General features: G+C 46.3%; 1 protein-coding gene across 4 annotated transcripts in view; it reads right to left on the minus strand.

Moving 5' to 3' along the window:
• HABP4 (hyaluronan binding protein 4) overlaps positions 1-23,909 on the minus strand; it is a 39,840-nt gene extending 15,931 nt beyond the window's left edge. For 2 of the 4 annotated variants that reach the window (XM_017871500.1, XM_017871496.1), the window contains exons 1-5: positions 22,778-22,902; positions 18,289-18,451; positions 10,767-10,907; positions 10,466-10,534; positions 4,886-4,969 (exon numbers count right to left, since the gene is read on the minus strand). In XM_017871500.1, coding sequence (XP_017726989.1) covers positions 4,886-4,969; positions 10,466-10,534; positions 10,767-10,907; positions 18,289-18,451; positions 22,778-22,796 — 476 coding nt within the window. In that variant the 5' untranslated portion in view covers positions 22,797-22,902. Of the gene's footprint in view, positions 1-4,885; positions 4,970-10,465; positions 10,535-10,766; positions 10,908-18,288; positions 18,452-22,777; positions 22,903-23,501; positions 23,587-23,616 lie in introns of those variants that run through there. The other 2 variants (XM_017871498.1, XM_017871499.1) reach the window with 2 other exon arrangements.
• Positions 23,910-25,135: the final 1,226 nt, after the last annotated feature.

The following is a 25,135-nucleotide window of genomic DNA, read 5'->3' on the forward strand; positions in this document are numbered from 1 at the left end:
GGTGGGGGCGCCTGTAGGTCCCAGCTACTCTCGGGAGGCTGAGGCAGGAGAATGGCATAAACCGGGGAGGCGGAGCTTGCAGTGAGCTGAGATCCGGCCACTGCACTCCAGCCTGGGTGACAGGAGCGAGGACTCGCTCAATAAAAAAAAATAAAATAATAATTTGTTGCAGATAGTTTGTATTACTGCTTCCTCACAGTTTCTTTTTAACAAAGTATTTTCAGGAAGGATGGGAGTTGATGTTCCATATTCCTGAGTCGGGAAATGCTCAGAGATCCCGGCAGCTCTTACCTTCCCCTCTCCCGAGTTACCAGCAGGTGTTCTGAACAGCACTTTTTGCTGTTCCTACCGCTTGCTAGAGGAGCATGAATGTCTGTGCATCTGCCCGGTTCACATTCCGGCTCTGCACGTGAGCCAGGTGACAGGTATTCAGCCTCTGTCCCAGTGTCAGAATAACAGTAGCTCCTCCTTCATGGAGTGGCAAAGAACTGAATGCATTAAGACATGGAAGCATTTACAGCAGTTCTTGGCAAACAGCAAATGCTCTAAAAATGTTAGAGTTACTCTTTTTCTTTTTTTCTTTTTCTTTTTTTGAGACGGAGTCTCACTCTATAGCCCAGGCTGGAGTGCAGTGGCACCATCTTGGCTCACCGCAAGCTCCACCTTCTGAGTTCACGCCATTCTCCTGCCTCAGCCTCCCGAGTAGCTGGGACTACAGGTGCCCACCACCACCCCCAGCTAATTTTTTCTATTTTTAGTAGAGACGGGGTTTCACCATGTTAGCCAGGATGGCCTCGATCTCCTGACCTCATGATCCGCCCGTCTCAGCCTCCCAAAGTGCTGGGATTACAGGTGTGAGCCACCGCACCTGGTCAATGTTAGAGTTATTCTTAAAATACAAGGAGTCATCACAGGTATCGTCGAACACTAGAACACCATGCGACAAGGAACAGTTAGTATTTCTGTAATTTTAAAGGAAGAAGACGGAAGGATGGAAGGGCACTGCACATGTAATTATCAGTAACATACGTCCTATCTGAGGAAAATGGAAGTACACTTTAGGTTGTGTGTTTGAACATAAGTGAGAGTACATCAGATTCATCTACCAAGACGTTCTAGAACTGAGAGGTACACTGAACGTAGTACATTCAGGCTAAATGCCAGAAGCCAGAGTGCAAAATCAACACTCAAACAGGCCTGAGACCAGAGAACATCGCTATCACTCAATGTGCTCCTCAGATACCAGCCCAACTTTTAGAGTCTCAAAAAATTATAACTGTATTATTAGAGATTTTAGTAATAATGTTAAAATTTGACAAGGCAATGCAGAAAAAAGAATGTCTCAGCACGGTCACCCAACACCTGCATTGCATTTGCAATCCCAAATAGAGGCTCACTTTCCCCGCAGCAGTCAGCAGAAAAGAGAGACAAAGATTTTCCAGCTAGCTCTCCTGGGATACTGCAGACAGAAAGTCAACAAGCTTTATTTTCTTTCAGAGTGACTAAATATTTTTGTCTAATATTATGAATGCTAGAGTATCTCAATCAATTCTATAGATTAGAACAATACTATAATTTACTCTCTATTATTCTGCCTTATAGTACCTGAATTTGTATAAATGTTTATTGGCTCAAAAAGGATATAATGTTCTCCTGAAGGTATCCAGTTAACTTTCTCAACATTCATATAAACTGTTAATTGAGTTCCTTAGTTAGCTCACTGTCTAAATATTCATATTAACTGTTAATCCTATTTCTTTAATGAAACACATTTGTTTTGAATAATACATTGAAATTGTTTTGCATCGTAAATTACCAGCTTTCACAATCATCAATCACTGTGGCCCTTCACTCTTGCAATGAGTAACAATAATAATAGCAGATGATATTAATAAAGCACTAGCTACATGCCAGGCATCACTCTAGGACACGGAGACACACACACACACATACATACACACACACACACACACACAATCTTTACAAGAACCCTATAATGTAGGGACGTTATTATTCCCATTTTACAGATGAAGAAAACTGAGCCACTGAAAAAGAGAAATTAAATAACTTGCAGAGCTGGGATTTCAACTCATCACACCGGTTCAATATCTGTGCTCTTAACCACTAGACACCCTGCCTTTTGGCAGCCGAAGGATGAGTAAGAGATAGGTAAAGAGTAAAGGGGGTTTGGGAAAACAAAGAAACAGCAGTTGTGAAAGCTGTATGGCAAGTGTGAGGGCAGGGGCAGGATAAAAGTATGTTTGAGAACATGAAATAAAGACCTCATGGTGAACCCAGAGAAGGCACAGCAATATCTGAACTTGAGGGTTTTGCAGGGGCCAGACCACACAGGACTCTGCAGGTCAGGACAGGGGACAGAAAAAGGACAGGAAGACATCAGGGCGTCTTACGCAAGGGGTGAGGGCATGACAATCCGAATGCAGTGTGAACACCACTTCGGCGTAGAAGGTGAGGATACAGCGAGCCCTGTGAGGGGCTCCAGCGGTGGTCCAGATAACAATGGCTTAGACAATGCTGGTGAGTGGTGATGCTCAGTTTCTAGGGGTACAATTGCCAGAGCAGAGGGAAGGACTGGGTTTTGGAAAGAGGAGGGTCAAGAAGACAGAAGTTCCAAGGATGACTCGTAGGTTTCCGGTTTGTACAGCTGGATGGAAACACCGAATGAGGACCAGAGGTGTAGTGGGGAGTCAGCCCAGTCTCGGTCAGGCTGGGCACAGCAGCATCTGGAATGTCCCAGGGGAAGCGTCCAGCAGGAAGATGGACCCACAGGCCTGGTGCCCACATTGAAGCTTGGAGCCAGAGACACATATTCCAGAGTAAACATGTAAATGACAATTTCAGCCACAGAAGTGCCTAAGATCCTATAAAGAAACTATAGAAAGAGAAGGCCTAAGGCAGGGCCCTGAAAGACTTAACGTTTTAAAAAACCAGAAAGACAAGGATGAGCCTGCAAAGGAGATGCTGAGAGGCAGAAGGAAAACCAGAAGAGCAGAGTGATCACAGAAACCAACAGGAGAGCACGTTTATGAAGAAATCAATAAAGTCAAATGCTTCTGAGAGGTCAAGAAAGACGCAGACTGCAGCATCCATTAGATCCGGAGACATGGTGACTGTTTCAGAAGGGCAACGAGGAAGGAAGCCAGGCCTGGCTAAAGTGAGGAAAAAGAGGAAGGGAGGAAGTGAAGAAGGCCACACACAACTCTGAAAGAGGCAGCTGACGGAGAACGTGGGGTCCAGAGGACACTTACACAGGAGAGACTGAGCATGTTTAAATGCTGACTGGAAGACTAGGGTTGGGAGGAAGGAGATGAATATACCAAAAAAGGAAGGAGCTGACTGACAGTGTGAAGTTTTCATGAAGTCAGCAGGAGAGAGGATCCGAAGCGTGCAGAGGTCGGGGGGGATGGCACCCCGATGGTTACCATGAGGGAAGGAGCCCAGAAGGTGTGCAGGTGTAGCAGTCTTGTATCTTTGGGAGTGGGAGGATGAGGAAGTTCCCACCGGATGGCTCCTAATCACTCTGTGAGATAGAAGGAAACGCTGCATCCAAAAAATGGAAGAGGACAATGGGGGAAGGGTACGGTGGGAGGCAGTGCCAGGGTTTTGAGGAGAAATTAAAACAGTCATTAGAGAAGGTGGGAGAAAAAGAGTGAACCCAAGAACCGGGGATCGCCAAGGCCTGGTTTCAGAATATCGGTGACCGGGAATTTACGGGGTTCTAACCGGGCCACGATGTGACTTGTATTGCTTAGCTTGTGGAACAGGCAGAGAGAAGGCAGATAGTGGAGTCACCCAGGAGGGGTTTTGCTAGCAAGTTACAGCAGAAAGTGCAAAGGGCCAGAGAGTTGAAGGTGCATGATTATTTAAGAACTTGGAGGCCAGGCACAGTGGCTCATGCCTGTAATCCCAGCACTTTGGGAGGCTGAGACGGGCGGATCACCAGAGGTTGGGAGTTCGAGACCAGCCTGGTCAACATGGAGAAACCCCATCTCTATTAAAAATACAAAGTTAGCCGGGCGTGGTGGCGCATGCCTGTAATCCCAGCTACTCAGGAGGCTGAGGAGAAGAACTGCTTGAACCCGGGAGGCGGAGGTTGCAGTGAGCCAAGATCGCGCCAGCCTGGCAACAAGAGCGAAACTCAGTATCAAAAAAAAAAAAAAAAAGGCAGAAAAACAGAACTTGGAGGGTGCTGGAGACGGAGCCAGGATCTAAGCTACACAATGAAGAGAGAGGGAGGGTGGACTGGGAGAGCGCAGAGGGGACGAGGCACTAGAGGTCCATATGTGAGTCAGGCTACTCCAAGTCAAGGAGTTTAACAAGCTGCTGGAAAAGAGCTTGTAGGCAGAGGACAGAATGCCTAATTTTCACCAATTATCACTGATATTCATTAGGTTATTTGAACTAATTATTAATTAGTTTGATCGCCAGTCATTAATACATTAAGGTCAGCCCTCCGTGATAGGATAAGGGGTTGAGATTCCTGGTCTGTGAAGAGCTCTTAGAAATCATCAAGAAAGGCCAGGTGTGGTGGCTCACCTGGAATCCCAGCACTTTGGGAGGCTGAAGAGGGTGGATCACTTGAGGTCAGGAGTTCGAGACCAGCCTGGCCAACATGGTGAAACCCCATCTCTACTAAAAATGCAAACATTAGCTGGGTGTGGTGGCACACGCCTATAGTGTCAACTACTCAAGAGGCTGAGACAGGAGGATCGCTTGAACCCAGGAAGTGGAGGTTGCAGTGAGCCAAGATCGTGCCACTGCACTACAGCCTGGGCGACAGAGCGAGATTCCATCTCAAAAAAAAGGAAGGAAATCATTAAGAAGAGAACCAACACCACAATAGGGAATGAATGAAGTGCTCTACTTGGCTGGAGACTCCTCTTCCGGGGCGCCCTGGGCCTCCTCCACCACCGTGGGTTCCTCCATCAGTGCAGTCGGCTCCACGTCACTGAAAAACAGAAAGACCCTCTCTAGTCACACAAATACGTTCACACCAATGCCTCTGCATGTTTGAGATGGAGAAAACATTGTTTTCTGTTTTGTTTTGGTTTTTTGTGTGTTTGTTTGTTTGTTTGAGACTGAGTCTCATTCTGTCACCCAGGCTGGAGTGCAGTGGTACAATCTCGGCTCACTGCAACCTCCCTCCCAGGTTCAAGAGATTCTCTTCCCTCAGCCTCCTGAGTAGCTGGGATTACAGGTGTCCACCACCACACCCATCTAATTTTTTTGTGTGTTTTTGGTAGAGACAGGGTTTCGCCATGTTGGCCAGGCTGGTTTTGAACTCCTGACCTCAAGTGATCCACCCACCTCGACTTCCCAAAGTGCTGGGGTTACAGGTGTGAGTTGCCGTGCCTGGCCTATTGAGGGCTTTAAAAGTAAGTTTTTTTTTTTAAAAAAAGTAACCATAAATTGAACTACAATAACAGAAAAGACTTTTCAATTTAAGTAATTATTAAATTCTCAACTCCAAGCTACTATAATCAATTTTTTAAAAACTCACTGTTTTTAAAACAAAACGTGAATAATTAACTTTTATTTTTTAAAATGAAGGTTCCAGGCCGGCAGGGTGGCTCTCGCCTGTGATCCTAGCACGTTGGGAGGCCAAGGAGGGTGGGTCACTTAAGGCCAGGAGTCTGACACCAGCCTGGCCAACATGGTGAAACCCCATGTCTACTAAAAATACAAAAATTAGCCAGACATGGTGGCGGGAGTGCAGTGGCACCATCACAGCTCACTGTAGTCTCGACCTCCCGGGCTCAAGGGAACTTCCCACCTCAGCCTCTGGAGTAGCTGGGACTATAGGCACACACCACCATATCCGGCTAATTTTTTGTATTTTTTGTAGAGATGGGATTTCACTTTGTTCCTCAGGCTGGTCTTGAACTCCTGGACTCCAGTGATCCACCTGCCTCAGCCTCCCTAAGTGCTAGGATTACAGGCATGAACCACAAAAAAACTGAGTATTTCTTAAACTTCAGCAATTAGCTGGTTTTACAGAAGAGAAAAATCACAGATGTCTCCCCCCATGTTGACCTAAATTATTTTATAAATGCATATAAAATATTGTGCCTATAGCTCTTATAGAACCCTATGATCAAAACTGAAAGAAAATTAAGTTTCAAAATCAGCCGCAATTAATTTGGCAGGTTCTGCTATTTTGTTGAAAGTAAATCAGCCGGGCATGGTGGCTCACGCCTGTAATCTCAGCACTTTGGGAGGCCGAGGCGGGCAGATCACAAGGTCAGAGGATTGAGACCAGCCTGGCCAACACGGTGAAACACCGTCTCTACTACAAATACAAAACTTAGCTGGGCGTGGTAGCACGTGCCTGTAGTCCCAGCTACTTGGGAGGCTGAGGCAGGAAAATCATTTGAACCCAGGAGGCGGAGGTTGCAGGGAGCTGAGATTGTGCCACTGCACTCCAGCCTGGCAACAGAGTGAGACTCCGTCTCAAAAAAAAAAGGTAAATCACCAATGTTGGATTTATCAGAAGAAAGATATAACCCCAAGGCCCATGTCTATATTTGACTTCAGTTGTACTGGTGCAGAAAATCCCTATTTGTGCACATATGTTCCATAAAATGATGTTACACACTTCAAGGCTTTGTTACCTAGTTCAAATTTAATCAGACCTCACACTTAATCAAATCTCTGACAACAGATTTTCATCAAATGTTGCTTTGAGAACAAATAAAACTGTCTTCTTCTTCACAATAAAAGTTGAAAGGCAGCATTATTGAAAACTGCATTCATGGGTGTCTATTGCAATTTTAACAATAATATCTGATACACTTTTTAAATTATTGCAGATGGAAAAATTCTATTTCAGCACACATAAATAGAAAAAATTCTATTTTAGCGCTGTCAAACTGTTGAAGAAAAGCATTATTACTGAAATGGCACAGTCATGCCAGTTTGAAGGCATTTTGTCCTTAAACCCAGTTATTGCTGTCAGTGTCTTCAAATAGGAATACTAAACTACTGCAAAGCCCTTACACCTTTAATACACGGTGAGGCACTTGGGCTTTGCCAGCCACAAACCATTACTTACTGTGTTAGGCTCACCTCCACTTTCTTCTCACTAATCTAAAGCAGCACATAACTCCTTCGCACTGCATCATTTTCATGACCTCAAGCTGATTTATTAAGAAATAAATTTCTTACTCCATTTATTAAGATATGTACGAAGTAAATGTACAAATAAATAAAATTTATCTCTATTTATTAAGAAATTAGTCTTATTCTAAGAAAAGCTTTCCATTACAAATTCTAACCACCTAAGGGTTTTGACTAGCTGGGTATGGTGGCTTACGCCTGTAGTCTTAGCTCTTTGGGAGCCAAGGCAGGTGAACTGCTTGAGCCCAGAAGTTTGACACCAGCCTGGGAAACACAGCAGACCTGCATCTCTACTGAAAATACAAAAAAGGCCGGGCGCGGTGGCTCATGTCTGTAATCCCAGCACTTTGGGAGGCTGAGGCAGGCGGATCATGATGTCAGGAGATTAAGACCATCCTGGCTAACACGGTGAAACCCCATCTCTACCAAAAATACAAAAAAAAATAATTAGCTGGGCATGGTTGCAAGCACCTGTAGTCCCAGCTACTAGGGAAGCTGAGGCAGGAGAATCACTTGAACCCGGGAGGGAGAGGTTGCAGTGAGCCAAGATCATGCCACTGCACTCCATCCTGGGCAACAGAGTGAGACTCTGTCTCCAAAAAAAAAAAAAAAAATGCTGGGTGTGGTGGCGTGTGCCTGTAGTCCTAGCTACTCGGGAAGCTGAGGTGGAAGAATCAACTGAGCCTGGGGTTTCAAGGTTATGGTAAGCCAAGACTGAGCCACCATACTCCAGCATAGGCAACAGAGTCAGACCCTGACTTAGAGAAAGAGGGAAAAAAAAAAGAGCTTTGACTTTCTAACTCACAAACCAATCCAAAATGAGTGCCATGGGGCACATGTCATTTTAACAATGAGACATGCCAGCCTGCCAGGGGCACAGGTGGTCACCTCTTAACATTACAAGGCCAAGGCTGGCGCTCCAGGATAAGTAACCACTTAGAGCCAAAATGATTTTAAGTTCAAAGGCAAACTGAAATGAAGTGGTAGTATTAAATAAGGTGGTAAATCAGATGATTAAGAAAGAAGGTGCCCAAGCCGGGCATGGGAGCTCACGCCTATAATCCGAGCACTTTGGGAGGCTGAGGCAGGTGGATCACCTGAGGTCAGGAGTTTGAGACCAGCCTGGCCAACATGGTGAAACTGCATCTCTACTAAAAATACAAAAAGTAACCAGGCATAGTGGCAGGCACCTATAATCCCAGCTATTCGGGAAGCTAAGGCAGGAGAATTGCTTGAACCCGGGAGGTGGAAGTTGCAGTGAACCGAGATCACACCACTGCACTCCAGCCTGGGTGACAGAGTGAGATTCTGTCTCAAAAAAAAAAAAAGAAAGGAAGAAAAGAAAAAGAAAGAAGGTGCCTATATTACTTTTTAAAATATATTATCAAAATAAAATAAAACAAAATGAAAAGATCTGTCATCAAGATCCTGCAGAACCCCAGATAGAGAAACACTCAACAAGTTTCTCTTCTTTTCAAGGAGAACACAAATGAGCAATGATAGTAAATCCAACATTGTTACATTTGATATTAGTTTATACATTTGTCTTTAAGGACAACAATTTAAGAAAAATAAGTTCATGTAAAAAGCTTATATTCTGACCAGGCATGGTAGCTCACACCTGTAATCCCAGCACTTTGGGAGGCCGAGGCGGGCAGATCACCTGAGGTCAGGAGTTCGAGACCAGCCTAACCAATGTTGTGAAACCCAGTCTTTACTAAAAATACAAAAATTAGCCGGGCATGGTGGCAGGCACCTGTAGTCCCAGCTACCTGGGAGGCTGAGGCAGGAGAACCGCTTGAACCTGGGCAGTGGAGGTTGCAGTGAGCCGAGATCACGCCATTGCACTCCAGCCTGGGTGACAGAGCAAGACTCCGTCTCAAAAAAAAAAAGCTTATATTCTTCAAAGTGGAAGCCTGGATCCCCTCAAGCCTTTGCGCTAGTGGGAAGCCTGCCCTGTAGCACTGCTCACACTGCACTGCCTGCCGCATGCCCTACCTCTTCTGCAGACACCCGGAAGGCATCATCCCTCCAGCTGTGAAATAAAACAGAGCAGAACCATGTATCTAACTAGCAGAACTGGTGCACATCTAAGGCACCATGAAGCCTCAGAGAAATGTCCAACTTGAGCCTCAGGTGAAACCTGTCACTAAGCTTCAATCTACAAATGATTTTATAAAATGAAGATGTGTCAAGGATCCACAAGAACTTTGAAAGGTAAAAACACATAGAATATCCAGGAATTTAAAAAGCATTTCAGGCTGGATGTAGTGGCTCACGCCTGTAATCCTAGCACTTTGGGAGGCTGAGGCAGGAGGACTGCCTGAGCCCAGGAGTTCGAGACCAGCGTGGGGAACATAGTGAGATCCTGTCTCTATTTTAAAAAGTAATAAAATTAAACAAAACAAAAAACCTTTTTTTTGTTTTTTTGAGATGCTGAGTGACAGATGCTCTGTCACCCGGGCTGGAGAGCAGTGGTGCCATCTCGGCTCACTGCAACCTCCACCTCCCAGGTTCAAGCAACTCTTCCGCCTCAGCCTCCTGGGTAGCTGGGACTACAGGCACCCACCACCATGCTCAGCTGGTTTTTGTATTTTTAGTAGAAATGGGGTTTCACCATGTTCGCCAGGCTGGTCTCAAACGCCCGACCTCAAGTGATCCACCCGCCTTGGCCTCCCAAAGTACTGGGATTACAGGCGTGAGCCACTGTGTGCAGCCAACAAAAAGCATTTTGAGGCATGTGCAAATGTACAGTGCCATATGTTTGAGCAAATACATGGTCATCTGTCACAAATTTGTTTGGCTACAGAATTTTTTTTTTTTTTTTTTTTTGAGACGGAGTCTTGCTCTGTCGCTCAGGCTGGAGTGCAGTGGCCGGATCTCAGCTCACTGCAAGCTCCGCCTCCCGGGTTCATGCCATTCTCCTGCCTCAGCCTCCCGAGTAGCTGGGACTACAGGCATCCGCCACCTCGCCTGGCTAGTTTTTTGTATTTTTAGTAGAGACGGGGTTTCACCGTGTTAGCCAGGATGGTCTCGATCTCCTGACCTCATGATCCACCCGTCTCGGCCTCCCAAAGTGCTGGGATTACAGACTTGAGCCACCGCGCCCGGCCTGGCTACAGAATTTTAAAAGCAGTTTAAATCTAACTGCAACATAGCAAACCTGTTTTAAAAAGTTATCTCACTAAACAAAAGCCTAAAATCAGTCTCTACTTAGGGTATACACTGGTATAAAGCACAACACGGAAGACATCATTTTCAAGAAAAGCAAAGATCAGAGATTTCCACTTAATTGCAGGTTCTCAGAGGGCACACACTTACACCGTACCTGGTATCTTTGCCTGATCCCCAGGTTCGAACTCCACATCCACCCATGTTGTCTTCAGTTCTGACTGCTCTATGGAAAGAAAGAATAGTCCCGTAAACCAGAAGCTAGTCTCCGGTCAGTCTCCGCATCAGAAAGAGTGGTTCATGAAAATCCCAGGATCAGCTTCTCACAGGAATAACAGCACAGTACTAGAAAGTTAACTAAATATTAACACAGAATAGATTCATACCATGTGCTGCCAACATCTTCAAGTAAAAATAGCATTTACAAAGCAACTTACATTTTGTCATTCCCACTGTACCTTTCAAATTCTCGCTTTCCTCTCTGGTCAAAAGCATCAAAAACTCTGTTCCCGGGGCCACCTCTGCCTCTGCCGCGCATCCCCCCTCTCGGGCCTCCACGTCCTCTCAGCGGTCTGTCTCGATCAAACCTATCACCTGGTCTAGGAAGAAATGGATATAATAAAAACTGGTAAATTAAAGGTCTAAGGTCTCCTCCGGAAAAAAATTCTAAAAGAAAATCATGGTTATAATATACTGGAAAGAATGGTGGCTCGAATCATAAGTTAATAGTGAACCTTTAGTGAGCACACACTATAGACTATATACCGGCATTGTTCTGAGCATTTTGCATATAGTAATTGGATGCTCGCAGACAAATCTTTAATATACAATTATTGCCTACAGATGAGGAAACGGAGGCACAGAGTAGGCTAAGTGGTGGGGCCAGCAAAGCCCTAGACAGGCCTTAGTACTAATCTGAGTGGGGCATTCCTTTCTCTCTCTGGATCTAGTTTCCTTACTCAAAAAATAAGGATGTTAGACAAATAAACTCTAAAGTCCATTCCCGTTATAATACTAAATCTTTAAGTTAAATGTGGAATGTTTTGTATAAGAAAAATGGTTAAACTTCAAATTATGCCCCTTCCCAAATCTCCCTCCTAAACACACAACCAGCCGGTATTGGAACTGTGAAAACCTTAACCTGCCTTCCACCTCATTACTCCAGATAAACGGCTAAGGGCAGCTGAAGACCTCTTTGTTAAGCCCAATAGCAACTTTTGTCTTCATGTCATTTGACCCCAGTGTCATATGACACTGCTGGCCACTAATCTTCCTGACTTTTCTGGCTTCTCTTTTTCTGCCTGCCCTTAGAAAATTATTTTTAGAATAGGTAATACCCAAACATGGTACAAAACTCACACTGTTCCTCAGCCACGCAATTCCACTTCTCAGAGGCAGCCAATTCAAGATTCAGAGAATAGAAAGTTCTCCGCCTGCCTCTCATGCCTAACCATTTGTCTCGGTGCTCTACACGGACACCCATCTGTCCTTATGCTTGTTGGCCTTCCACTTTTCTTTCGTCTGTTTCATGAGAACCCTACTTTAGATTTCTTTTTTTGAGGCAGGGCCGTGTTCTGTTGCCCAGGCTGGAGTGCAGTGGCAGGATCTTGGCTCATGCCACATCCACCTGGCCTCCATGTGAATGCTAACTGGCCCTGTGTCTCTCATCTGATTGCAGGACATGAAGCCAGTTACTTCCTAGACATCTCCACCTGGACATCCCCAGGTCAGGCACATACATGCCCAACATGGAGCCCTTATTCCTCCTGTGATCCCCAACTCACAACATGAGCAAGAGTCCAAGCCACCCCTCCCTCTTCTTCCTCTGCCACATCATAGCCTGGAGCCAGGACCTGATTGCTCACCCACTCCTCCCTGCACCGTTGCTGGTCACCATCACTCTTTCTGAGGACTTGTCTCTCCTTCACTAAGCTCTAAGCTCTTTTTCACCATTGTAACACTAGTTTAATAAGATAAATATTTTCTAATTTGGCAAGGCTTTTAAAAATATTTAAAATCACAAGAAATTACTTATTTAATAGAGGTCCTGGCATCAAGAAACCTAGTGGCATTAGTAGCTCAAACACCAGCACTAGAGGTATGTTACAATCTACTTTTGTGGCTAAAGTGTTACATTAAGAAGCCGCGAGGCCAGGTGCGGTGGCTCACGCCTATAATCCCAGCACTTTGGAAGGCCGAGGCAGGCGGATCATGAGATCAGCAGATTGAGACCATCCTGGCCAACACGGTGAAACCCCGTCTCTACTAAAAATACAAAAAATTAGCTGCGCGTGGTGGCGGGTGCCTGTAGTCTCAGCTCCTTGGGAGGCTGAGGCAGGAGAATGGTGTGAACCTGGGAGGTGGAGCTTGCAGTGAGCCGAGATCGCGCCACTGCACTCCAGCCTGGGCGACAGAGTGAGACTCCATCTCGGGGGAAAAAAAAAAAAAGAAGCCGCTATACAATAGTGGGTAAAAAAATACAAAACTCACCATCTTCCTCACTCAAAAAATAAATACAGAAGTACCGATCATTAATGTTATACCAGTCTCTTATAAGAAACACCAACCTCAATACATTCTCCAAGTTGGCTTTTCTGTCTCCCACCTCCTCTAACCAAAAATAGAAATCTTTGCAAAACCTGACTCTTGATTCTAAGCTATAGCAAATATTTAAAGCAGGCTGGTCTCGGTGGCTCACACCTGTTGGCTCACGCCTGCAATCCCAGCACTTTGGGAGGCCAAAGACGGGCAGATCACTTGAGGTCAGGAGTTTGAGACCAGTCTGGCCAATATGGTGAGACCCCAACTCTACTAAAAAATACAAAAATTAGCCAGGCTTGGTGGTGGACACCTGTAATCCCAGCTAGTTGGGGGGCTGCAGGAGAATCACTTGAACCCGAGAGGCGGAGGTTGCAGTGAGCCGAGATGGCGCCACTGCACTCCAGCCCGGGCGACAAAGCGAGACCTTGTCTTAAAAAAAAAAAAAAGAAAGAAAGAAAAGAAAATCTAAAGCGAGCTGGGAGTGGTGGCTCACAACTGTAATCCCAGCACTTCGGGAGGCCAACGCAGCTGGATCACTTGGGCCCAGGAGTTCGAGACCAACTTGGGCAACACGGCAAAACCCCATCTCTGCTAAAAAATATAAAAATTAGCCAGCCATGGTGGAGCATGCCTGTAATCTCAGCTACTCAGGAGGCTGAGGTGGGAGGATTACTTGAGCCCAGGAGTGCAGTGAGCCGAGATCCTGCCACTGCACTCCAGCCTGGGAAACAGAGCAACACCCTGCCTCAAAAAAAGAAATCTAAAGTACAGTTCTAAAACAAACAAGAGAAAAGTAACAGTAATTTTTGTTTTGTTTTGTTTTTTAAAGACAGTATCTCACCCTGTTGTCCAAGCTGGAGTACAGTGGCCCAATCACTGCTCACTGCAGCCTTGACCTCCAGGGCTCAAACAATCCTCCCATGTCAGTCCCCAAGCAGCTGAGACTACAGGCGTGCGCCACCACACTCGGCTAATTTTTGTACGTTTTGTAGAGATGCGGGTTTCACCATGTCACCCAGGCTGGTCTAAAATTACTGGGTTCAAGAGATCCGCCTGCTTAGGCCTCCCAAAGTGCTAGGATTATTGGTATGAGCCACTGTGCCCAGCCAACAGTAAATTTTTTTTTTTTTTGAGACAGAGTCTCGTTCTGTCTCCCAGGCTGGAGTGAAGTGGTGCAATCTTGGCTCACTGCAGCCTCGGCCTCCTCAGTAGTTGAGATCACAGTCGTGTGCCACCATGCCTGGCAAATTTTTTTTTTTTTTTTTTTAGAGACAGAGTCTCGCCTGTTACACAGGTTGGAGTGACGTGGCGCAGTCTTGGCTCACTGCAACCTCCACTTCCTGGGTTTAAGCGATTCTCCTGCCTCAGCCTCCAGACTAGGTGGGATTATAGGCGTGTGCTACCACACCCAGTTAATTTTGCATTTTTAGTAGAGACATGGTTTCACCATGTTGGCCAGGCTGGAATCGAATTCGTGAGCACAGGTGATCTGCCTGCCTCTGTCTCCCAAAGTGCTGGGATTCCAGGTGTGAGCCACTGTGCCCAACCTATAAATTCTTTCTTTTTTTTGAGACAGAATCTCGCTATGTCACACAGGCTAGAGTGCAGTGGTGTGATCTCAGCTCACTGCAACCTCTGCCTCCTGGGTTCAAGCGATTCTCCTGCCTCAGTCTCCCGAGTAGCTGGGATTACAGGCGCACCCCACTAATTTTTGAATTTTTAAGAGAGGCAGGGTTTCACTATGTTGGCCAGGCTGGTCTTGAACTCCTGACCTCAGGTGATCTCCCTGCCTCAGCCTACTCAAAGTGCTGGGATTACAGGCGTGAGCCACCGCATCACCGACAGCATCTCTTATAGCACTTTCCCCAAGCTTGAATATGCTAAATTACAATTTGATATCTGCTTATCTGAGAGTGAAAAAGGGTGTCACCTTGAGTTTCTTTGATACCTACACGTTTATTGGAATTATATAATCTTCACAATCTCGAAAGATTATCTAAATTCAGCCCTCTCCATTTTTCAATGAGGAAACAGACCCACAGTTTCAGCAATGTGTGCAGTAGTCTTGTCACAGCCAGCTGACATGGACTTCTGTTCTGCTGAGGCAGAGCACGTGTTTTCTTCCCAAGGAAGCAACGTCATAAACGGTGCTGGGATTAACGGGCATGTCTCCGCCCCCGACATCTGCTATATCATGTGGAGCACATATTCTGGCAGTAAACTACTGTTTTTAATGCAGTAGGAATTTTCCTTAGGCTCCAAATGAACTTAAGTGAACTCTTAGAACACAGACTATTAGGAGATTAGTCTGCCTCTGTCTAGATGAATTTTGGCTCTTCCTTTCTGTAGTTTATTGGTCACTTAAAATCAACTCCTGTTCTGAAAAAAAAAAATCCCTCAGATGTTGACCCTTCCCCCATTATTAACAAGCTTTAAACAAATTGTGGTAAAATATACATACCATAACATTGACCATTTTAATCATTTTTAAGTGTTCAGTTCTGTGGCATTAAGTACCTTCACATTGTTGTGCAACTATCTTCGCCACTCTTCTCCAGAACTTTTTATGTTTTCTCTCTTTTTTTTTTTTTATCGAGACAGAGTCTGGCTCTGTCACCCAGGCTGGAGTACAGTGGCCAGATCTCAGCTCACTGCAAGCTCCACCTCCCAGGTTTACGCCTTTCTCCTGCCTCAGACTCCTGAGTAGCTGGGACTACAGGCGCCTGCCACTTCGCCCAGCTAGTTTTTTGTATTTTTTAGTAGAGACGGGGTTTCACCGTGTTAGCCAGGATGGTCTCGATCTCCTGACCTCATGATCCGCTCGTCTCGGCCTCCCAAAGTGCTGGGATTACAGGCGTGAGCCACCGCGCCTGGCCACTTTTTATGTTTTCAAAATGAAACTTGGTATCCAAACTGGACTCCTCATTCATAACTCCATGGGCTCCAGGCTTCCCACGTGTGAAATAAGCATCGTGTCTACTTGCTAGGATTGTTGTAAGACAGTGAATCACAGGTGTATAAAGCAAGATGCTTGGCTCAAATGTTATTTTCCTTCTTTTGCTTGTGAGTTTGTCAGACATAAAACTTTCTATGTTTTATTTATTAAGAGTATTATTTAAGAAACTAAGAAAATGTTTTCTGATATCAAGATTCAAATTTCCTCGAAAGTGAAAATTCCCTACGTATCTGTACTGTGACACACTGAGAACACATTACTTCTGTAGCATTCCTGCCAAAAGTGCGCAACCTCCTTCCATGAGGAAACATCAGAAGAACTCAAAATCTGAGGCATGTCATAGAATAACTGGCCCACACTCTTCAAAATGCCAAATTCATAAAGACAAAGGAAGGCTAAGGAGCTGTTCCTAATTAAAGGTGACTAAACACAATGCATTTGCCTGGAGTGGATCCTGAACCAGAAATGTTTTCTCTTTTGTTAAAAGACATCACTGGGACAATTGGTGAAATCTGAGTAAAGTCTGTAGACTAGTAATTTAGACAATTAGATAACAGTATTGTATTCATTTTAATGAGTTTGAAAATTGTATCATGTTGTTAGGAAATGCATTTAAAGTATTTAGGAGTAAGGGGACATTCCTACACCGTATTCTCAAATAACAAGAAAAGGCTGTGTGGTACGGTGGGGCATGGATGATAAAGCAAATGTGGTAAAAAGTTAGTGTGTGGGGAGTCTTGAAGGGCAGATGGAAATTCTTTGTGTATAATTCTTAAAACTCTTCTGTAATTCTGAACTTATTTAAATAAAAGAAACCCTCCATAATTCCATATCCCACCTTACTCTTCCATATATGTATTATTTCACTTAATAGTTATCTTTTCATGTCACATATAAAGATCTATCTTATCCTTTTTAAAGACCACATAGTCTTGCTACGAAAAAAGGGGGGAAACATGGGTTTGTGCAGTCAACTATAATTTCTTTGTTTCCACAGAATCCCTAAAGTGAGGGGAAAATAAATACCCAAATGCTTCCAAAAATCAGCAGCTGTGCTCCAGGAAGCTTTGCAGAAGCAAGTAGACTGTGCTTACTACACAGCAGATCTGGAATAATCACCAAAAAAGGGGCAAAATTAAGCCTTTCTGTAAATTTCTCCCTCCAACATGGTTGCAGATAGACCATTTCAATGTCTTGAATGTGTAACTTCTAGATGAACAGTTCTGCGTGAGTCATCACCTGCTCAGCCCACCCAGGCTAAGTTACTCTCTGCTGGACTATTGCTTGTTTTGTTTGTAATAGGCCCTATAGTCTAGTTTTACAAAGCCACACTTTTTGGTTAAAACTTGTAGCCAGAATCCAAAATGGAATGGAATTAGCAGTCAAGAAGCAGAAAGAGTTTGGAAAAATGGCTCCCTTGCCATTTCACTGCTCACTATTCTAGCCCTTCCTTAGCCTGTTTAATTTTCCTTGAAATGTGATTCACTAGTTGTTTCTGTTTAACATAAACAGGTTAAATGATTAAAACAAAGGCTTTAAGCAGCAAGTACCCACGCTGCTAGTGCCAAGCATAAGACACAATCCCTCCCTGTGTTCAGGTGGAGTGCGGCGGCCACCACACTGCCGCATCACTCAGCAGCCACGGAACACTCCACCAGCCCACGACTTCCGTCCATGTTAGAGGACTTCCGAGAGCAGCCGTGCCTGCCAGAAATTGGTATTACACATCCCAACAGAGTCTTCTTCAAATTTCACCACGGCAGCCTACTGACCTGACCTGGAGCCAGGAACTGACTTCAATCCATTGAGCAGTCGAAATCGGTAATGCGAAATCAAAAACCATGATTCTATCCCTAGTCCAAAATTAGATCTCTGATCTACAGCTTCAAAACAAAACTTTACCAGTTCAACACACTCCTGTGTAATTTCTTTTTAAGAGTGCTCTTCAGTTACCAATAAGCAATTCATTTTTAATTGTATAATCATTTCCTGAACCAAGGCGTAAAGGAAAAAGGAAGATCCTTCTCCTCATCTAAGGTAATATGAATTGCACATAAATTAGTAAAACATGCCCAGGACTGATACCACAAAAAGCAGTAGCCAGTAGAAAGTAGCATTTTCTGGACCAGGCACAGTGGCCCACTCCTGTAATCCCAGCACTTTGGAAGGCCAAGGCGGGCGGATCACCTGAGGTTAGGAGTTCAAGACCAGCCTGACCAATACGGAGAAACCCCGTCTCCACTAAAAATACAAAATTCGCCAGGTGTGGTGGTGGGCGTCTGTAATCCCAGCTACTCGGGAGGCTGAGGCAGGAGAATCGCTTGAACCTGGGAGCGGACGTTGCAGTGAGCCGAGATTGAGCCATTGCATTTCAGCCTAGGTGACAAGGGCAAAACTGTGTCTCAGAAAAAAAAAAAGAAAGTAGCATTTTCTAAAAACCTTTCTGGTTCCCCACCCGCCCTGCAGAGGACTGCAGCACGTACTTTTCATCTGGAAACTTCTCAGCTGTGAAGTCGGCCTGCCTCTCGGTCTCGTAGGGTCGGTACTCCCTGTAGGGTCTCCGCTCAGCTCTTTCGAGCATCCCCTCGGGCCCACGGCTGTCATTCCATCCTTGCTGCTCGCCTCTTCTAGGAGTCCGCTTCTGACCTACCAACAGAAAATCAAAGCAGAGCTGGAACACAACATCTGCAACAGCACAGTGTTAAACTTTACAGGTACTTGTAAATTTCATTTTTCTAGAAATCAACGTCATAGGAAAATTCAGGAAGTTTAGAAAACTCCAAAGAAAAAAGTTGCTGATGCTACAACTGCCCACAGTCTACGACTTTTTAATAGAATATTACTATTAAAGCTTTCCCTATATCCTAGAAAGTATATGACAAACTAAGCTCGCCTGTAATTACAGGCGCCTCCCAATAACTGTGACTGCCATGGGTATATTTTACTAAATAAGCTACAGTTGACAAAAGCAGTCTTACAAAAACACAGTGTGTAAGCCCCATCTAGAAAACGAAAGAATACCCTGTATTTCAGACTATGCTTTCAGAATGCCAACTGCACATTACGTGGCAACTATGGCTTATCACTGGCTACTAAGGTTTTTGTTTTTATTTTCTATTTTATTTATTTATTTATTTACATACTTAAAATAAGTCTCATTCTGTCACCCAGCCCGGAGTGCAGTGCAGTGTGCAATCTAGGCTCACTGCAACCTCCGCCTCCTGAGCTCAAGCAATTCTCGTGCCTCAGCCTCCCAAGATGCTGGGATTATAGGCATGCACCACCATGCCCAGCTAATTTTTGCATTTTTAGTAGGGACAGGGTTTCACCATGTTGGCCAGGCTGGTCTCGAACTCCCAGCTTCAAGCAGTTCACCCACCTCAGCCTCCTGAAGCTCTGGGATTACAGGCGTGAGCCACCACAACTGGCCAAGGTTTTTGCTTTTAAAGTTTATAGTGCTTATATTTTTACTTTGAAAACAGATTTTCCTGCTGTTCTATGAGATATATAGACTTGCAATGATAACTTACTGAATATGAACCAAACACTGCTAGTTGGCAACTTGCCCAAGAGTCAGTCAGTACCTGAGGGCATCTCTTTCTGTCCACTCAGAGTCCAGCACTTGGACACTGGGCTGGGACCAGAGACTCTGGTTTTATTCGTGGGGTTTTTTTTTTTTTTTGAGACTGAGTTTCATTCTTGTTGCCCAGGTTGGAGTGCAATGGCCCAATCTCGGCCCACCGCAACCTCCCGGGTAGAGATTAGCTGGGATCACAGGCATGCGCCACCACATCCAGCTAATGTATTTTTAGTAGAAACGAGGTTTCTCCATGTTAGTCAGGCTGGTCTCTAACTCCCGATCTCAGATGATCCGTCCTCTTCGGCTTCCCAAAGTGCCAGGATTACAGGCAAGAGCCACTGCGCTTGTGATCTCCCCGCCTCAGCCTCCCAAAGTGTTGGGATTACAGATCAGGAGATTGAGACCATCCTGGCTAATGTGGTGAAACCCCGTCTCTACTAAAAATACAAAAAATTAGCTGGGCGTGGCGGCAGGTGCCTGTAGTCCCAGCCACTCAGGAGGCTGAGACAGGAGAATGGCTGAACTCGGGAGGTGGAGCTTGCAGTGAGCCCAGATCATGCCACTGCACTCCAGCCTGGGGGACACAGCGAGACTCCATCTCAAAAAAATAAAAATAAAAAAGAGTTCAGAAGTGGAAAAGGCGTTCAAAACGTAAAGTAGAAAAAGCCACTATGAAAGTTAATTATCTAACAAGTTGAAAATTATAATAGATCATGACAAAACAGTCATCAGAAAATTTGTGAACAGTACCAAAACTTTTCCATACTTTTACGTCAGTGTAAAAAGAGTTAACACAGTTTCAGATTTCCTATTTCCAACCTATAGTTTTAAAAACATCTTTTACTATCTCCACTCAACTACAGAACTACTTATAGGTGCTTATCCCACCTTTCTCCTTTCTCCAAGTTACTTTTTAATTGTGTCAATTAAATTTGGAATTCATCAAACTTAAAATAGGACATTTACTGTACACCATATTAAAGCCTTTTCGAACAGTATAAACTGAAAACTGTTAAATACAATGGGCTACTTATTAGAATAATTATCAATATCAAGCAGACATTTCCTTTTTCCCTCCACCCCCCAAACAAATAATTAGAATAATTATCAGTTTTGGGCAAACATCTCATTCTCCCTCCCAACCCTCCCAAAACAAAGATAATCAGCATCCAATTTTTTCCCCACAATTTAGTACTAAAAGATCAACACTGCCACGAATCGGGCTTTTCGGTGCTGGATCAGCAGCTCCAAGTGGAGAATGCAAGCACTGCATTTCACTAACCTCGCCAAGAAAAGGCTGGCACATGCATTCATCACCATCTAAACCAAGCCCAGGTAAAGAAACAGAATACAATAAAATTGACAGTGAGATTTCCCACAAAATAAAGTTGAGCTGTTTCAAAGAACATAATTCTGAAAGGCTAGAAAACCCAAAACTGAAACAGCCTCCCATGACTTTAAGAATGAACTTATTGAGCAAGGCTCACCCAGGGTTTATATATATTGCTAGACAGATAGTTAGACATTAAAAATCTACATTTTTGGTCAGGCATCGTGGCTCACACCTGCACTTTGGGAGGCTGAGACAGGCGGATCACCTGAAGTCAGGAGTTTAAGACCAGCCTGGACAACATGGTGAAACCCCATCTCTACTAAAAATACAAAAAATTAGGCCAGGCACAGTGGCTCACATCTGTAATCCCAGCACTTTGGGAGGCCAAGGCAGGCAGATCATGAGGTCAAGAGATACATGGTGAATCCCTGCCTCTAGTAAAAAATATACAAAAATTAGCTGGGCATGGTGGCCCACGCCTGCAGTCCCAGCTGCTCAGGAGGCTGAGGCAGGAGAATCGCTTGAACCCAGGAGATGGTTGCAGTGAGCCAAGATCATGCCACTGCACTCCAGCCTGGGTGACAGAACAAGACTCTGTCTCAAAAAAACAAAACAAACAAACAAACAAACAAAACACAACCCTTTTCCATAGGAAAAGCTTGTGACTTCCACATTGTTTCAGGATTAACATTTCTATGATATGTCAAACATGTTTTATTTTTGTCTATGCTAAGCATTCACTTACAACATTCTAACTAAATTAAAAATTTTGAATGTTAGAAAACTACAGTGCTTCATATCAACTAGGGCTATAAAACCTTGAGCGAATAGCTCTTTGACACCCATTATAGATAAATTTAGTACAGTAACTACATAAATGGAAATTAATGAGCTGTTTGCTCCTGAAATAACACATACTTGAAAAAGAACTTGAATGATAAAATTTCTATTCTAACTACAAAATCAACTAAATACCTTTAGTTGATTTCAAAAGCCAGATCACTTAGACTGAACAACTGACAGAAAAAAAAGTTATGAGTGTACTACATGACAACATTAAGCGCAGGAAACAGGTTGCAACCCAGTTTATATCACTTAAGTTTAGAAAGAAAAGAAATAGCTCTGTGCATTTATGTATATAAATGCAAAGTGTTAACAGTAGGAAAAATAAGAGGATTTTCACTTAACCTCATACATTTTGGAATTGCTTAAAATTTTAACACAAAATGCATGACAATTTTAAAAGGCTAAAATCAATGTATTAACAGCACTAACTCGTCTCACGTTTTCTGAAGAACAGAATACGTATTTTCATTTTTTTTTTTTTTTTTGAGACGGAGTCTCGCTCTGTCGCCCAGGCTGGAGTGCAGTGGCCGGATCTCAGCTCACTGCAAGCTCCGCCTCCCGGGTTCACGCCATTCTCCTGCCTCAGCCTCCCGAGCAGCTGGGACTACAGGCGCCGCCACCTCGCCCGGCTAATTTTTTGTATTTTTAGTAGAAACAGGGTTTCACCATGTTAGCCAGGACAGTCTCGATCCTGACCTCGTGATCCGCCCATCTTGGCCTCCCAAAGTGCTGGGATTACAGGCGTGAGCCACCGCGCCCAGCATTTTCATTTGTGAAAAAATAAAGGGTGAAGAAAAGCTTAGCGTTCCTCAATTCTTTTATTATATTCATGTAAATAAGTTTAAGAGAAAAATATAAAAAACAGGATATAAAATGCACAATGTATCTCCAGTCTGTTTAGACAGGCTCAGAAATTTACTGGCCTATCAAAGGGTCGTGAGATAGTCAATAACATTTTTTTAAAATCATTTTCAACATCTTTATTGTAGTGAATTGATTCTCACAATGACTCTGGATTTAACTTTTCACAAATAAAGGTAAACACTACCCAGCTGCGCATCAAAGCCCCAATACTTGAACCTGAGACGTTTCCTCTGGGCTGCGATGCACAATCTTTATCAAGCAAGGAACAAACCAGCAAGCCACGCTGCACTCTGCCAAACGTTGGCAGGAATGGTCAATCTACACGTCTCACTCCTAACACTCTGCAAACCTTGGAACCGCTGCCTCATTTCAAGAAAACAGAGGAAACACAGGTGGAGTGTTGCTGGCTCTGCCACTGACGCAGTTCAGGTGAGAGAATGAAGCACCCTCCCCGTCCGCAGGCAGTAGGACACCACGCTGCGCACTGGTTTTTCTCGCTAAACAGGGAGTGGGGAACTCCGAATATTCTTGCTGGAAAGGTTAAAAACGCTTTGCTTAAAGCAGCCTTGAGCTATTTATAAGCTGCACATCCCATCAACACCACAAGAAGTACTGAAATACGATGCCCGCTGCCTGCTGGAAGCTACCGGACGGGGAAGGGGCGAAGGCGCCAGGCCGGCCAGCGCCGAGGACCCGCGCCCGGGCCCCGACGTCACAGGCCGCCCCGCGGTCGCCCAGGCCTCCCGCATCACAGAGGCCCCCAGCCCCGGGACCGGGCGCCCTCCTCCTCCCCACCGCGCTCTCGGGTGGCTCCGACCTCAATCCTGCAGAGGTGGGGCTGGAGGACGGAGAAGGTCCCCGCCAGGTCTGGATGTGGGGGTCCCGGAGTAGCGACCTCCGCGTTCGCCCCACACGCCACGCCCGCAACCTCCCTCAACTTCGTCCAACTTGCCGTAGAGGCTCAGAGCCGGGGGTTGGGGACCCCACCCCGCCCCAAGCCAGCGTTTCCCCCGGAGCCCCGCACGGGCTGGCGAGGGTTGGAAGGGGTGTGACCCCTGCCCCTCTCCTCCTACCTTCGGCGGCCACCAGGACCCTCAACTCTCCCGGGTCCCCCTCCTGGAGCCGGCCCCCGGGACCCGTCTTACAGCAGGGCCAGCCGTGGCCCGCTACCCCGCTGTCCCCGCGTACCCGGCGCCTGCAGGCCGCCCCCGGGGCTGTCGGGCCGCTGAGCGACGGGCGCCGGGAGGCTCTTGCGCTCCTTCTGCGACTCCCTCCGGCCGCCCGCGCCGGCTCTGTGGCCCGAGGCCCCGGCCGCCTTGCCCTGCCGCCGGCGGACCGGCCCCGGCCGCCGCCGCCGCGCCTCGTCGCGGCCTCTGCGCTGCAGCTGCTGGCTGGCGCCTGGCGGCTCCGGCCTCGCGCAGGATGTCGAAAGCGGGTCGCGACTGCCGTCGTCGCCAGCAGCTGTGAATGGACACCCGGGTTGGCCACCAGCGCAGGCCGAGAACTCAATCCGGCCAAGGGCATCGGCGGGCGCCGGCGGCGGGCGGCACCGGCGCTCGCGCGGCAGGGCCGCCCTCCATCGGCACGCCGGCGACCGAGGGGTGCGGCGGGCCCGGAGGGCAGCCCCACGGCGAGGCGGCGTTCAGGGCCGCAAAGCCGGCCGGCGATGGACCGCATGGCCGGCCCGCTGCCGGGCCGCCGCCGGCCGGGGGCCGAACCTGCCGGGCGCGCTACCGCGCGGTCCGGCGCCTCCGGCCGCCCGCCCCCGCGGCGCCGCCGCCGTCCGCCCCACCGCGCCAGACAGCCAATCAGCGCGCGCGGGTACGCCCCCTTTCCGAGACGGCGCGCCTGGAGACCCAATCACCGACCGGCTGCTGTCACGTCACGCGACCTCTGAGCCCCGCCCCCTCCGCTCAGCAGGGAGGGCGGGGCCCAGGGGCGGAGCTACCGGCTGGTCCGGGCGGCGCGGAGTGGCGGTGGTGTCTCGGCGGTGTGTGCTTTCTCCCGTGACTGCGTCTGTATTTGCTATCGGCCACTCTGCTTTGAAGCTTATGTATACATTTAGCCGTGCAACAGCTGCATATTGCGCACTTACCGTGTGCCAGGCATGATGTTGTAGGAACTACTAGCTCCGTGTTGTCACAGATCTGAGTCTGTAGATGGAGAAAAAGTGCCCTGAAGGACAGGCGCAGAGCTCTCCACGGGCTGCAGCAAAGGGACCTGACCTAATTGGAAAGTGACAGTTAAGCCGAGGGAGAGGGGTGACAAGGGGTCGGAGGAGGAACAGCAAGTGCAGCAGTCTTGAGGTGGGATGTGCACAGTCTGTTCAAGCTCAAAGCGGTCTCTAAGAGCCGTGGGAAGCAAGTTTTGAGCATGAGCGGATTTGGGTTTGAAAAGGCCACCCTCCCTGCACTGTGAACTAATAGTTTGGAGGGAAATACAAATGGATGCTGGGAAGCCAAACGTGACTGTTGCAAAGCTCCAGGGAAGAGTTGATAGTGAGTGGGATTAGGATGGTGGCGGTGGAGGTGAAGACAGTAGAGGGGTTCAAAGACTTGGTGATGTGCTAGATGTGGTGATGAGGAAGAAGATATGGTGACTCTTATTTTCCTGGCTCCAGCATCTGAATGGTAGTATTAGTCACCACTGGAAGACACTACTTTAACGAGAATCATGAATTCGGTTTTGGACACGTTGAGGTTTGGAT

Source organism: Rhinopithecus bieti, unplaced genomic scaffold, assembly GCF_001698545.2.
Source record: "Rhinopithecus bieti isolate Rb0 unplaced genomic scaffold, ASM169854v2 scaffold_6063, whole genome shotgun sequence".
Classification (NCBI taxonomy): domain Eukaryota; kingdom Metazoa; phylum Chordata; class Mammalia; order Primates; family Cercopithecidae; genus Rhinopithecus; species Rhinopithecus bieti.